At 35.3% G+C, this 16,096-nt stretch overlaps 2 protein-coding genes and 1 long non-coding RNA gene across 3 annotated transcripts in view; 2 read left to right on the top strand and 1 right to left on the bottom strand.

Annotated features, from left to right (window-relative positions):
• LOC141386463 (uncharacterized) overlaps nt 1–4,851 on the top strand; it is a 64,349-nt gene extending 59,498 nt beyond the window's left edge. The window contains exon 2 of the mRNA XM_073954985.1: nt 1,345–4,851. Coding sequence (XP_073811086.1) covers nt 2,650–4,473 — 1,824 coding nt within the window. The 5' untranslated portion in view covers nt 1,345–2,649 and the 3' untranslated portion in view covers nt 4,474–4,851. The remainder of the gene's footprint in view (nt 1–1,344) is intronic.
• Pnn (desmosome associated protein-like protein pinnin) overlaps nt 1–11,716 on the bottom strand; it is a 63,234-nt gene extending 51,518 nt beyond the window's left edge. The window contains exon 1 of the mRNA XM_073955037.1: nt 11,505–11,716. Within this exon, the coding sequence (XP_073811138.1) occupies nt 11,505–11,629 (125 nt within the window). The 5' untranslated portion in view covers nt 11,630–11,716. The remainder of the gene's footprint in view (nt 1–11,504) is intronic.
• A 2,222-nt stretch (nt 11,717–13,938) lies between these two features.
• LOC141386447 (uncharacterized) lies at nt 13,939–15,163 on the top strand. The gene is made up of 2 exons (XR_012408380.1): nt 13,939–14,860; nt 14,925–15,163. It is a non-coding gene; the product is annotated as an uncharacterized lncRNA (long non-coding RNA).
• The last annotated feature ends 933 nt before the right edge of the window (nt 15,164–16,096 follow it).

Below are 16,096 nucleotides of genomic sequence, written 5' to 3'. Positions count from 1 at the left end.
GGCATAACATTTACAAAAAATTACAGATGGAAAACTCATATTTTAAAACTAAAGAAGGAGCTAATTCCCAGAGCAAACATCATCAAGTACTTGTCCAGCAAATGCTACGCACATATAAATACCCTTACGTATCTAGTGAAAACACTAGTGCTGAGCAAAATCGATTATGGATTTTACATGTACGGAAACAGCCCAAAGTCTTCCCTAAAATTCATCAAATCTGTATACCATGACTGCCTAAGATCGAGTTTATATGCCTATCGTACAACACCAGTAAAAATATTACTAGCTGAATCTGGATTGCCGTCACTAGAGGAAAGATTTATAGAGAGTAAAAATAGACTTTTGCCCAAAATTATGTCCATAAACTCATCGATAATAGATGAAGACGTTAATAAGGCGATTTCATCGAAACGTATACCGAAAATGCCGTCTATTATATATGAATGTATCCACAACAATATCATTGATTTTAAAAATAAGGTGATGAGTTACTCTCCAAAATATCCGGTGTGGATGTTCCCAAAAATATCATGTGATATATCGTTATCACATCACACCATCTGCACTCACGCACCACCGTATACCGTATGCACAAATCACCATATACCCATCAGTCACACAACACCATAATCTGTAGTCACGCAACATTATGCAGCCTCGCCAATAACAAGAATCACATCACACTTCCCACTACACATCAACATCATCAGCACTCACACATCACCACATAGCAGCATCTAATATCATCTCATCCATAGTCCACATTGAATCTTCCCTTCAACACTATCCATCATCCATCCATAAAATCCACAACCGCACACTTCATCATCATCAACAGCCTTGTATCAACATATGCACCATTCAAAACATACATCATAACTCATGACTCCTGTACACCATCATCACCACACGTAACATCAAATAACAAATCCATAATAATAAACAACATATCACACTTCTACTTCACACCATCACCTACTATGTACACTTCACCATACAGCAGCATCTATAATCACTTCATCAAATACAACATACATACTTCAATAGTCAGGATGATCACAATGGACCTCAAGGTCTCCGAGTGGAGTGGCTGCCAGCACGGCAGCTGCGCATCCTAAACCTAACCTAACCTATCGTTATCATTTTTCAAAAAGGATAACACACCCAACGAAGTATACGTATCGCATTTTCAACAACTAATCACCCTGCACGCCGATTGGTCAACACTTTTCACTGATGCTTCAAAGAATGATTTTACAACCGCTTATGCAGTTGTAAATAATGCTGGTAATATACTTGCATCTAAAATTACATCTAACTACTGCTCTATTTTTACCGCAGAAGTAGCAGGAATTCTACAAGCTATCACTATAGCAAAACAATCTAAAGGAAAAACGATGATTCTTACCGACAGCTTATCCGCTATAAAATCAATACTGAATATTTCAAACATCAAATGGGCCGGCATCAACAAAATAAGGGACTTACTTACGTCCAACATCAATAAAATAAAATTAATTTGGATTCCCGGACATGTTGGTTCACCTGGTAATATGCATGCCGACGCTGCTGCAAAGTTAGCATGCAATTCTCCATTGTTCTTTGATAATATTATCGAACATCTGGATCTCAAAGCAAACATCTTAGTCCATCTTCATGAAAAACACGCTGCAAATATGAACAGTTTTAAACATCACCACTATAGTGATATAAACCCACAAAATCAAGCAGCAGTGTATCCTACGAACACTGAGAAAAAGAAAGTCAAGATTTTTTCCCGTTTACGCATGGGACATACAATTCTAACACATCAACATCTAATTAATAAGAATATGGATAATAAATGTCCCAAATGCGGCGCTGTTGCAGACGTCAAACACATTCTTCAGTCTTGCAGTAATCTATTCCAACAACAACGCACACTTTTGCAAAGCAGAGGTGTTGAATTACTTAAAACCATTAATCATCAAAATGTGAACTCAATATTTATGTACATAAAACGAAACAACCTAATTATTTAAAAAAAATATATTGAAGCAAACCATTATTAATATTTTATGAATTATCTTATTTAGTTTATCTTCTCATTTGAATTCAATGTTTAGTATGTAAGTTTGTACATATTCCATACAACTCTGTTTATATTTTCTATGTTTTCAAATTTTAACGGTTTCTATGCAACGCTGTACATATTTCTATTATCATACTATTTCATTACAACATTGTATTTGCTACTAAAATACACATCTATGTAAGTCTAGACGACTTTTGCGCTTCTCAACCCGAGTACCTAAATAGAATAAAAATTAATAAAATCACTTTGAGATCAACCTTTGAGAAACCAACTAGTCAACCAGCTTTTAATAAGTTTCGGACATTGCACTAGTTGAGAAACCAAGTGGAAGATACGAACCAAAGTACAAAGTTTTAATAAATCGTTTTTAAACATCAGTAATCTTCGTTTTAATGGACATTGTGTATAACCTTAGACGAAGAACTGCTTAATTGGCGCACCAACGTGGAGCACAACACCAAAGAACTGCTTCATTGACGCCCAACTTAGTGGCCACGGAACACGACCACAAAGAAGAAGAACCCGATAACAACGCATCATCCAACAGCGACGAGTACGATTCAGGAGAAGAAATGGCACAGCTTAGTGAGGCTCAGTTCCAGAAACTCATCCAGGCAATGAACAACAACAAGCGTATTGGATCGTTTGCCCATTGCACTGCGCGGTTTAGAGGACAGAGAGAACCTGCTGCTGTTGAGGAATTCCTAACTGCCATCACCGTGTTTAAAGACATCGAGAATATCTCCGACGCCGATGCTGTAACAGGATTGCAGTTACTACTAGAAGGCTACGCAGCGAATTGGTGGATTGGCGTTAAGAAGAATGTCACCACTTTCGAGCAAGCAAAAATATTAATTAAAAAAACATTTTCCCCTCCCGTACCAGACTGGCGGTTGTTTACACAAATTTACGAGCACAAGCAGCAGAGAACAGAACACACAGACACTTTCATCTGTAAGAAGCGGTTGCTGTTCTCCCAGCTCAAGTCAGCAGTTGACGAAGAAATCCAACTTAATTTGATATTCGGTCTTCTCCGGCAGAACATTAGAGAACGCGTAAAACGAGAGAGCATTACCTCGTTTGAAGAGTTGCTATCCGCCTGCAGAGAAGCTGAACTATCGCTGGCTGAGTATGATGAAACGACAACAACAACACCCATTGCTGAAACAAAAGCAGAAGCGAAGGCTACTCGATGTACAATATGCCGCTCTTTTAAACATGAAACCGCAAATTGTATGAAAAACACCAAGAGGGATGAAAACAAAATAGAAACCGACATACACAAACAACAAGTACAGCGCAATGATGTACAACAACAACCACACACAAAACAGCAGCAAGTCAATGCACAACGGTCAACCGACACACAACAACAACCATTATTGAGAAAACCAACGATTGCTTGCTATGGTTGTGGCGCGCCTGGTGTTTACAGGTCGAACTGCTCAAATTGTAGCAACAACAACGCAGGTAGCCCACAGAACCTTTCGTTCAATTCATTTTCGCCAACGATCATCGGTCGCACTCTACCAACAACACACATAGAGATCTTTGGTTTGTTGGGTGAAGCAGTGTTTGACACGGGTGCAAAAGTAAGCGTCGCGAGTTTGAATTTGAAAAACATTTTGGAAGAAAATGGATGTGTGTTCGAGAATGTGTGTGCAGATGTGTGTTTGGCAGACGGCTCAGTTACAACATGTGTTGTGAAATCCACCATGTGTAACGTAAACATTGGAGGCCGCGAGAAGAAGATACGGTTTGTTTGTTTACCAAACGCAACCAGAAATCGTACGTTGCTTGGTACAGATTTCTTGGAGAAAGCCGGTATCGTTCTTGATATGCCGCAGCGCCTTTGGTATTTTGCCGATGAACCAAGAAGGAAGAATAGCTTTACCAACCCATTGGAAATGAGTTTATTTTCTTTGGATGTGATTGGTTATGAGAACTCACCAGCCAATAAAGCTATGACTGGAATGTCAAAATTTATAGAATTTGTGGAGACGAAGAATCTGGTATCACCCTTGCCTGCAACTCCAGTAGTACCACCGAACGACTACTGCCCGCATACCATACAACAAGTGTTTCAAGGAGCTTTGCGTTCTGGAGAGAGTACCCCGCAGCTGGTATCCGACTTGTTTCCACCCCCACATAAAATGAATTGTGATGATCCAATTCCAACAAAACCAAAACGACGACCACTGGCTGACAAAACAAATGATTATTCACCGCACTCTATACAGAGCATATTCCGAGGAGCGATTCCACCAAATGAAACAACGCCCGGAAACACATCCAGACTATTTGGACCGCCTGTTAAGATAAGCAAAAAGGAGCAAGATGATTATTTGGACTCAGTCTTCATGCCATTGTTTTCCGTCGACATATCTACACTCTAGGGGGAGCCTCAGAAGAATTTAACAGCCCATCAACCCTGATGAAGGTCTACTCTAGGGGGAGCCTTCAGATGAGATCAACAGCTCATCATTCCTGATGCATCATCGGGACGATTTCAGCATCAGAGGGGGAGACTGAAGCAAACCATTATTAATATTTTATGAATTATCTTATTTAGTTTATCTTCTCATTTGAATTCAATGTTTAGTATGTAAGTTTGTACATATTCCATACAACTCTGTTTATATTTTCTATGTTTTCAAATTTTAACGGTTTCTATGCAACGCTGTACATATTTCTATTATCATACTATTTCATTACAACATTGTATTTGCTACTAAAATACACATCTATGTAAGTCTAGACGACTTTTGCGCTTCTCAACCCGAGTACCTAAATAGAATAAAAAATGAATAAAATCGCTTTGAGATCAACCTTTGAGAAACCAACTAGTCAACCAGCTTTTTATAAGTTTCGGACATTGCACTAGTTGAGAAACCAAGTGGAAGATACCAACCAAAGTACAAAGTTAAATAAAACATCATTTAAACAGCAATACTCTTCGTTTTAATGGACATTGGGTATAACCTAAGACGAAGAACTGTTTCAATATGTATATAATTCATCATTAATTTTACCAAGCATGAGCTGATGGCCTTTGTAGCTAATGCTCCTGTACTCCTTGTAATTATCCTTATATTAACTATAAGTATAATTGTAAATAAATAAATAAATAAATAAAACAATTGTTTGCTGAAAACATGGCTAAGCCGTTGAAACTTTGTTGATTATTCTCTTTTCTGATATGTGTTCATCATGTGTGCTGCAAAATATGAGTATGCGTGCCCGATGCTATTTTATTAAAGCGACAATATCAAATAGCATCAGCATCGCTAGCAATATTTTTGTGAAATTTGTTGCTACATGTTGCCGTTGTTCATTGTTGCTAAACCTATTTCGAAGAAATTTAACAGGAAAGGCTGCAAATATTCGTTGCTTTTGCTAATATGGCGTTAGCATTTTAAACCCTGGATACATTGAAAAATTAGGAGTCAGCTGAAGTCCCACACATCCAACCATTATGCTACGTTTTACGGGTGGTTAAGTCCGATCATCAGGCATATTAGGAAGTTATCGTGGCAATCCTATTTTTTAATGTTCACAAATACATACTATGGTAAGTTTTATTCCTACATCTTTTGTATATCAGAAGATTGTTTTAGAACGCTAAGACGCCGGCTACCTTGACAATCAGTTGCGAGTCCCAGCCTAGCTCGTGTTGAAATCATATTATTTTATCATTATAAGTAGACATCGGATTTTGCATATTTTCATATTTTTTATTAATAAAGATACGAAAATTCTGATTGGACCAAAATTCGTTTTGAAGAAAACTGAATGCAATGACAGGCTCATATTTTTTATTTTTTTGCATATTTTGCATATGCACAAAATATGCAAAATGTGCAAGTAATTTTTTTGACGAAAATCGTCAAATTAAATTTGGAAAGTCATCAAAAAGTTTTCTAAATTAAGTTTATTGCAGTTAAACGTAAATTTCTTAGCAGATTATGTTATTAATTATTATTCCGCCACAGCAATAAATCTGGACTAAAAGACTTAGAAAATTTCCTATAACCCAGCCTTCTTATTACAACATAAGTTGCTTTCTAATACAAATTTGTTCAAAAACTAAATCAGAAGTGAGAAAATGAACTTATCCAAATATGTTGATTGTTTCTGCTCGGCCAAAATTGTCTGACAGAATAACAAATGAGCTAGAAATTAAGACTAAGAAAATATTGAATATTACATAAAATCTCTTATATTTTACTAAAAACATATAACATATAAAAAACATATACAGGGCAATCATGAATATTTCCCCCTGAATTTTCTGCACGGAAAATAATTTTAGAAAGTGAAATTCTTTTAAATTAATATTTGTTAAAAGTTGAAAACGATTAGATTCGCTTCATTATGGCGTATTCTAGTCGAATCGACAAAAATATTCCCTTTTTGGGCATAAATGTGAAAATAAAAAATTGTGAAATTGGGGAAAGGAAACAAATTCCGCACGGAATTTTTATTCATGATTGCACTGATAACTATATTTTAATATCCTAAGGGTATTATGTCTTAGTGAATGAGTTTACAACATGCAAAAGGAAACAAAATAGACCCACAGTGCCTTTTGATGATCTGGATAGATTCGCACTTATCCATCTGACCATGTCTGTTTGAAAACAAAGTACAGGTCACATTTACCAATTCGCATTAAAATTGGTGATTTTTGGCCGTAAGGCGATCCCTATTTATTTTGGTAAGAATCGATTCAGATTTGGATATTGCTCCCATATATACAGTATAATTCCGATAATACCTACACCACAGCTTTCGGCGGTGTCCGAATTACCAAACTGTCCGGATTAACGAATATTAAAGAAAATAAATGATTTTCTATGATTAAATCACTCGTGGTAGTTATATAATAATACCTTTTTAAATTGTAATTGCTTATACCGAACTTTTAAATGAAATAAAGAAGTAAAAAGTGATCTACGTGTAAAAATATTGAGATTTTTCTACACTACAATCCGGACATTTTTATTGGTATTTGCGTATTTGTTCCTTTCCTTACTTTTTACCAAGAAGATTTGCATATATTTTGCATATTTTTGATATGACCCCAAATATCGAATAATTGACCCTCAAAACGCCTAGATCCAAAATTTGAGTCCAATCGGATAAGAAATAAAAAACATGCTAAAATCCGATGTCTAATTATAAATGACCTCTTTTTAAATAGTAACATTTTCACTAAGTAGCCGGTCTTTAACAAGGGAATTTTCGCAACTTCATAGACCCATATTTCGAAAAGTATGGATTTCCGCAACAAATGTTATATAGGGTAAGTGCACCTAATGTCGGAATGTACCAGTAGTCGGCACCTTTTGAATTTGAACTCATATAACTGAAAATTAAGAAAACAAAATAGGAAAATAATCTTAAAAATACTTTAACAATATTGTCAGCTAACTATATATAAAATTTCATTGAGCTAGGACCAATTTTTATATCGAAATTTAAGTTTTTGTCAGTGAAGGGTTTTCACCACAACCGAAAATGCATGTTTCTTAAGAAAAAAATTGTGGAGATGTTAACCTTATAAGCTCTGCAATTATATTAAAATGAAGAAAATTTTCCACAACATTTTTGTTATATAGGTAGAGAACAGTTAAAGAAGAGAACAGTTAAAAGAACACTTTAGAGAGAAAGAAATTTTTAAAAAATATTTATAATTGTGCAATTTTTGCTGATGCCGACTTTAGGGACAAAAAAATATAAAATGTGCCTGAAGTCGGCATGGGGTTATAAACATTGGTTTTTATCGATTACTTTTAGCTAAAAATTATAAAAAATACTAAACAAATACTTTAAAGGCTAATTAATAAAAAATTGTTTCAATTTGAAAGGAACTTTAACGATTATAAGCAATATTAGCCATGATTTGAAGTACGTACGTTGTGGGGTGCCGACAACTGGGTAATAGATGCCGACTATTGGTACGAATTAATTTATTAAACAATATGTTCCTTATTTTTTTAAGTAAAATCAATAGAAATGTATATAATAAACTAGAAATGTATAAATAACTAATGCTTAAGCAATTGTTCTTTCAAATATTTAAGAAAAAATATAAAGTATGCATTTTTTCTTTATTTAAATATAACTGGATCATATCATGCGGACTATGGGGTAATGGTGCCGACTACTGGTGAAAAAACAGTATTTCATTAAATTGTAACTTTTGCATATTGAACAGAAATGATCAAAAAAATTGTTTATATAATCTAAAACTACACAAAATAACGAATCATAAGAACTTAAATTAAATTTGATTGGACATTAACCCCCTGTTTTTGTAACTATTTTTTGTTCGTTCGTCTATATTCGTAATAATTTGGGCAACCATAGCTCAGCCCCTAGATGACATACAGATCTAATTCTTCGTAGACATGTTCTATATATAGTTAAGAATTCCTCATTCAAAAATTAGCGTTCCACAATTGCGCTACGGCGAGTAAATCGATCTAAAAAATTTGACAATTCGTGTGAGAACATACAAATTTTTTACAAAAACTGGGGGTTAGACTCGGAATTACATACGGCTAAAGATATGAGAATCCTTAAAATGCCGACTACTGGTGCACTTACCCAATTATATGTATATATTTGTGATCAGGGTTCCGAGATCTACCTGTGATATGAGTTAATGCGAAAACTCATGCCGATTTTTCTTTATTTTATGACAATATTTTCGAAATACAGTTAGTCAACTATATTATTGCAAACGATGAATTTTTAAAAATTCACATGTTTAATTAGGTATTACTACAAGAAATTCTTTCAATAATGTTGGGCTTTTTGTAAATATCTGTTGATTTACATTTTAATGACAACATCAAGCCAATAAATGCAGAAATCGGTTGGAAATAACAAAAACAACGAGCAAAAAGGATAGGTACCCGGTTTTTGTGGTGTCAACTAAATAATTGCAAAATTAATTAATGTGCAATAAAATCGTGGGGTTTCCCCCGCGATTTTTTGCATTTAAGGATTTTTTAAGACTTTTATGGTATATGAACATGTAGATCCATAATTTGTTATCATAAATTAATTTTTGTGTGTGTAACATAGACGGTATATTCAGAAAAAGAGAAAATCAGGTAAACGGTTTCGGAAAATAAGGTACATTTGGTCTATTCCAACTATAATAATGGTAAATCCGAAAGAGAAATCCCTAAAATAGCCTCTCGTAAGCTGAGAAGTGTATACAACATCATATACCGCACCGAGAAAGAAGCCAGGCTCAAACTGAGGGCGTTACATGGCAGGTCCAAAATGGTAACCTCACGAATTGACTGTAGAATGATTAAAGAAATTAACGAAATAGCCCAAAGCAGGATCAGAAAATAGCTTTTTCTAATTAAAAATGATTTTGGAGTAAGTGTGTCACATGGAAAAGTCAGAAAAGTGCTACATTATAACAAGCACTCATCACGAGTGACTAGGTAAAAACCATTGCCTTCCCATCACAATATATAGAAACTATTCAGACTTGTTATAGACAACTTTTAACGCCATCTTTAGTATTGGGATGGCGTTATATTTTCTGATGACACTAAAATTATGTTGTACTATCACAATGGACCTCAAAAAGTATTGGGAAAACCCTTGAAAGCCATGGAAAACAAAAATTTAATACATACCGTAAAGTTCGGAAAACTGTCACTTATGGTATGGGGTAGTATACCAAGCAGTGACGTTGGTAAAATCCTGATTTTGGAAGAAAAAATGACATAGGAGGTTTATTTAGATGTTTTAAGAAAAGATTTAACCAAAAGCGTCAAGAAATTTGGGCCTGTTGACCCTGAAAATTCAAACAAATTGCAATATAAGTTCTACCAAGACAACGACCCTAAGCATAAATCTAATTTATGTAAGACTTAGTAGCTATACAACTGTACCCAAAACATTTACACCCCGGGCTTAAGTTGAATGTTTTCATTAAGCTCGAATCGGGACCAAATTTATTTCACAGGTAGGTCTCGTCACCCTGATCACAACTATATATAACATTTATTGCGGAAGTCCATACTTCCCGAGATATGGGCCTCTGAAGTTCCGAAAATTCCCTTGTTAAAGGCCGACTATTTAGACAAAAATTTATGATTTTAAAGGAAATTTTGTTCCCGTTCCCTAGATTTGCACCTGTCCATAGGAGAAAGTCTTAAATCCCCGGTCGAAGGCCGGCTATTTAGAGAAACTTTTGTGATTTTAAAGAAAATTTGGTTCCCGTTCCCTAGATTTGCACCTGTCCATAGGAGAAAGTCTTAAATCCCCGGTCGAAGGCCGGCTATTTAGAGAAACTTTTGTGATTTTAAAGAAAATTTGGTTCCCGTTCCCTAGATTCGCATATGTCCGTAGGAGAAAGTTTTAAATCCCCGGCCGAAGGCCGCCTATTTAGAGAAACTTTTGTGATTTTAAAGAAAATTTGGTTCCCGTTCCCTAGATTTGCATCTGTCCATAGGAGAAAGTCTTAATTCCCCGGCCGAAGGCCGGCTATTTAGAAAAAATGTATGATTTTAAAGAAAATGTTGTTGCCGTTCCCTAGATTTGCACCTGTCCATAGAAAAAGTCTTAAATCCTCGGCCGAAGACGGTCTATTTATAATAAAATGTATAAATATTATAGTATATTCCTTAAGCTTTACAGTAGTATCCATATTACCATTATCCGTTCAAAAATAGCGAAGTTACATACAAAGGAATATTCGGAACTTCAGAGGCCCATATCTCGGGAAGTATGGACTTCCGCAATAAATGTTATATATATTTGTGATCAGGGTGACGAGACCTACCTGTGAAAAAAATTTGGTCCCGATCAGAGCTTAATGAAAACATTCAACTTGCTCCATAATTTTGGTTTTGCAATAATTAAGTTGACTAACTGTATGTATTCTTTTTTTCTTTGGTAGAAGATGTCGCGATCTTGGCTTGGTTGTACGGATCTTTAAGGGGTAGTTTACACTATATGTAAATGTCATATGACATGAAATTTTCCATCGTTAAATATACACTAATATGTGGAATATTGGAGATTTTCCTTACGCCATTTATTCTGTGCGTCCACCCCAGCAAAAATATAATAAAATTACGTCTCCACATTGCCTCCGTGGGTAGATATGGAATGTTTTTATTTCGTGTCATATGACAATGATAGATAGTGTAAACTACCTCTAAGCAAGTGCAGTGCTTCTAAAATGTAACGAAAGGAGCGGGCTGCATCGAAAAATGTAGAATCATAACTCTATTGCACCACTCCCTTCTTTACAGGGTAGCCGTTCAAAAATAGCAAAGGGATTTTCGGAACTTCAGAGGCCCATATCTCGGGAAGTATGTACTTCCGTAATAAATAAATGTTATATATATTTGTGATCAGGGTTACGATCTCAAACTTAAAAACTTACCTACAATCCTTTTCGTTTTTCGATCTCCCAACGATACGTTTGATGCTATCGTTTATTATAATTAAGGAGTCCCGTGCGTTGTCTAAATCTCGCTGTAATCCAAATATGGGGTTATTAGTGGTCATAGCTCTTAATTAACACAAACGCTATCAAAACCCTCCACCATACACAATAATAAATTCGGCAATAAAGTTTTAGTTCAATGCAACGATTCTGTAAAAAAACACTATGAAACTTTTATTCAATTGTTGTTCATTTAGTTCTTTTATGCTAATGCCAAGTTTACACTTACGCTCCAAAATCCACTGGATTTCACGAAATCCTGAAATACACCCCGGTGTTTATACTTATTTGTTTGTTGATTTCAAACATATCAGAATTATCAAGGTAGAAAATACGACAATATAGAACTTTATACTATGTTTACATTTACGAAATCCACTCGATTTCAACTGTCAATTCCTTTGCGTATACGTCAAATGAAAACTCATCTGAAATCGATTCGATTTCATTTGACGTTTGAGCAATGAAATTGACAGTTGAAATCGAGTGGATTTCGTAAATGTAAACATAGCATTACTGCTTTATTTCGAAAATTATCGTAAAATTGTCTACATATCGTAGTAATTGTGTATTATACTAACAAATGAAAAAATAAAACATGATTTTATCGTTGAGACATCATAATAATAAATTGTTATAGATAAAAGTTGTGTTCAGAACCTGCAAAATATTACTACTTGCAGTAGTTTTCCCGTTCAGTGCTACAAATGCGTTCCCGTACTCCGAAATCTAGCAAGATTTGCACTTCTCTTTAAACGAAAATAGCGCTGAATAAGAAACACCCTCTTCTCCTGTTTTCTGCTACAAAATTTGGCATAGTAGAAACTAGCAGCATGTTTACTGGCACATGAATATGGTAGCTGATACGTTGATTTTGACATTTCTAGAGTTATGGTTGGTTTACATTTACGAAATCCACTCGATTTCAACTGTTACTTCCTTTGCGTGTACGTCAAATGAAAACTCATACGAAATCCATTCGATTTCATTTGACGTTTAAGTAATGGAATTGACAGTTGAAATCAAGTGGATTTTGTAAATGTAAACCAACCATAAGTGCAATTTCCGTCATTTTGCCGTTCTCGTATTTTTTAAGAAATTTGTCCTAACATTACCGTTAAAAAAGTACGGGAACACAATGGAAAATATCATTGTAACCATGGTACAAATACACAGGTAGCCGCATCGGCAATTGTTAGTAACATAAGATGTCAAAATTTGACATCAATTCAATGCAATTGACACATTATGTTACCATCAGCTGGCTTGATAATGCTACCTGTATTATTGTACCATGATTGTAACAAAGTAACTTAATATTAGCTCTGTTCCTTTACGTGCAAGAATCTTAAGTTTTACAACTTTTTACTCGAAAAGCGTTCCTTTACTTCAGACACGATACAATTCATATGGAAGCAGATTACAACTTTTGCTACTTTTGCCGGTTTTACCACTTTCAAAAGTAAAGGAACCGACCAATTTTTTTCACATTGTTTACACATTTTGATAATAAAAAATTTTGCTGCAGCAATTGACCATCTACCGTGTTTATTGTGATACGTGAAAAGTGTTGCAACTTTTGGTACTTTTTTAAGCAAAAACAGGGTTGTATATCATGAGTACTGTGATTTCGATGTTGATTTCTCTGAAATCACGAATAAGATGATTTCATTTTTGCATGCGAAATCATGATAAATTTAGCTTGATTCCGCGCGAAATCCCGAAACGCCTTCGAAATCACGAAACGACGCCGAATGTCAACCAAGCATAAGATTACATTTACGAAATCCACTCGTTTTCAACTGTCAATTCCATAGCTCAAACGTCAAATGAAATCTCATCTGAAATCCATCGGATTTCATTTGACGTTTAACCCATGGTACAATAAAGTAGACATGGTACAATAAAGTAGAGGTAGGCCAGGTATGAAAATCACTGAGAAATGCCACCCTGCAGCCATGGCTTAAAACGTCAAATGGCATGGTACAATAATAATGGTAGATGTACCTGCATAGCTATCCCGTATTACAAAAACATATGGAACTCAAAGCTTCACTTTTTATATGTTAAAAGTGTCATATAGTGTAAAAACATTTCTTTAGCTAGACTCCAGAATATTCTTGTTGGAAAAGTGTTCCAAAAATAGCAAAAGTTCTTCCCAAACTTATGACAGTGAAAAAATGTCATTCACTTATTTTCTACTTGACAAGTTTGGCTAATCTGACATCGTGATTGCTGTTATCCGATTTGCAGATAAATGTCAGCAGAATTTTTACAAAAATTGTAATTTTTACATTCCCATACTTTTGGAACAAATTTAAATTAATATCAATATTTGATAAATTGTTCATTCGTTGTTATGTGTGCTTACTGGCCGCTCTATTTAGCCGCCCGCCTAGCTCAGGTCTTCTCTTCGGGCTATGGGATCTCAACCTGCCAAATTGAGCCAACACACAAACATTGAATATGAGGGAAACTATTGCTCATTTAACTGACTCTACACATAGTTTAACAGGAACGTTCTATCAGGGGAATTTGAAGATTAGACCCCGCACTGGCCCACCCATCCTAGGTCCAATATGTCCATATTCCTCTTCGAATTGGACCCCACATACCACACACTTCAACTCACACACTTACCTCATCGCCTGGCCCCCAGGTAGTAAAATTAGCAATACATCATTTTTTTTCTACATTCACATCAACAAATAGACAAACAATACATTGATGGGTTTATTGATTTGATTATCCAAAAAAACAATATATCTTTTCTTAATTTGATAATAACAATAATAAAATAAAACACAAACAAGAGAACAATACCTAGATAAAAATATACTAATGGCTCATTCAATAAGAGCAACCAAATAGATGAGATTTCAATCCTAGTTTCTGATAGCGTCTTTTTTCTAGCGCCAAAACTCTACTCTAGTCAACTATTAAAAGAGCTCTCTTAATCGCTGCAATAGTCGCTATTCCAAATTCGCGACTCGAAATAATATAAAAACCAGGACTACTACAAAAATCTAATTGATTCTCCTTAGCCTCACAAGATAAATCTGGGTATTATCCCTTTTACAAACGCTTTTAACACTACTACTTAAATCTACAGGTATTTCGATCTTAAAAAGCTTGTGATATTTACTTTCTTTTAAAAGTGTAAAATATTAATTTTTTTTAGGTTCCTATCAGAATTTACTAATGACTTCCTGTCTTTCTTTTCTTTTTTACAGCACTGCGAGTGACCGATTTGATGACTTCTATGGATTTCATAAACACAGGACGACACAATGGTACAATTTTACCTGTATTTCAGCAAATCTATTCTAATGATTGCTTTATTTATTTTCATTTCAGGTGGTGGCTCAAAGGCGCAAAACCACAGACGATTGTAGCACAATCTTAATGCCGGTAAACTGGCGGCAACGACAATTCCTTAGTTCTGCACAAAATGGACGAGTTGGCCGTTAAAAACAAATTCGATAGGCCCGCACCAGAATACTGCAACAGACCCCAGAAATGTGCAGCAACCAGGATTCACAATGGTCTCCAACAGGCGCAGACTCAAATTCGGCAAATCGTATAAAAAAACAAAATGCACCGGCCTCCAACTCGTCTCTTGGCCGGCCAGTGCTACACAGGAACAATTTCTATTTAAACAAAAAAACGAACGACACTTAAACGCTGCACACTCCACAAGATTGTTTACAACACTTACAATTTTCAATAAAGATCAAACACACACACAAACTATTTGCAAACTATTAATTTTCTTTGGGATATAATTTTTCGTTTAACAGGCGGTCACGTCTTGCTGGCTACTGGCGATTTTCCCACAATTTCGCCTTATATACCCCGCTCATCTCCCGCCAAACGCCTTTTTTCCAACGAAAACCATTTTCTTCCTTAATTTTTCCTTGTATGGTTTTCTTTGTTTTCCCGGCCGTCTTTTCTCTTTTTGTTATGTTGTGCATTGTGAATGAACATCTGACCAGACCCCTGTACTAGATATTCTGATGTTTAACGGTCAGCCAATTTATCGTGCAATCGGACTTAATTCGAATATCGTCATCAACCTAACATGATTCCAAATATATTTTATTCTTCTGGGCATAATGATTTATTTTAGCTTCATTCAATATGTAGGCGAGCGGATTTAGTCCAATTTTCCTTCTCGAATGTGAATTTGTAGATAGAATTGTTGATTAGATTTATCAATCATAATGTTTTATTATGTTTCGTGTAAACCTTTTGCGCTACTATGACTTACGGCGTCGCCCATACGTCATACGCTCTTACGAATAGTACCCTTTTCATCAACTGTGGATGGACGATTTTCAAACTAGTGCCCCCTAATTCTTTTATTTCTCCATAATTTTCTATCCTCCACCCAGACAACACATCAAAACTTAATATTGGTCATCCTATTTTTGCCCTCAGCCAAATGCAACACGGAAATGCATCACATGGAATATTAAAAACAAACTCCTGTACCCATTTCACTACTGGGATGTGTGGATATAGAAATT

This window comes from Musca autumnalis, unplaced genomic scaffold (assembly GCF_047663935.1).
Source record: "Musca autumnalis isolate F117 unplaced genomic scaffold, ASM4766393v1 scaffold_1, whole genome shotgun sequence".
Lineage (NCBI taxonomy): Eukaryota > Metazoa > Arthropoda > Insecta > Diptera > Muscidae > Musca > Musca autumnalis.
This window is presented reverse-complemented; position numbering and strand designations above follow the sequence as displayed.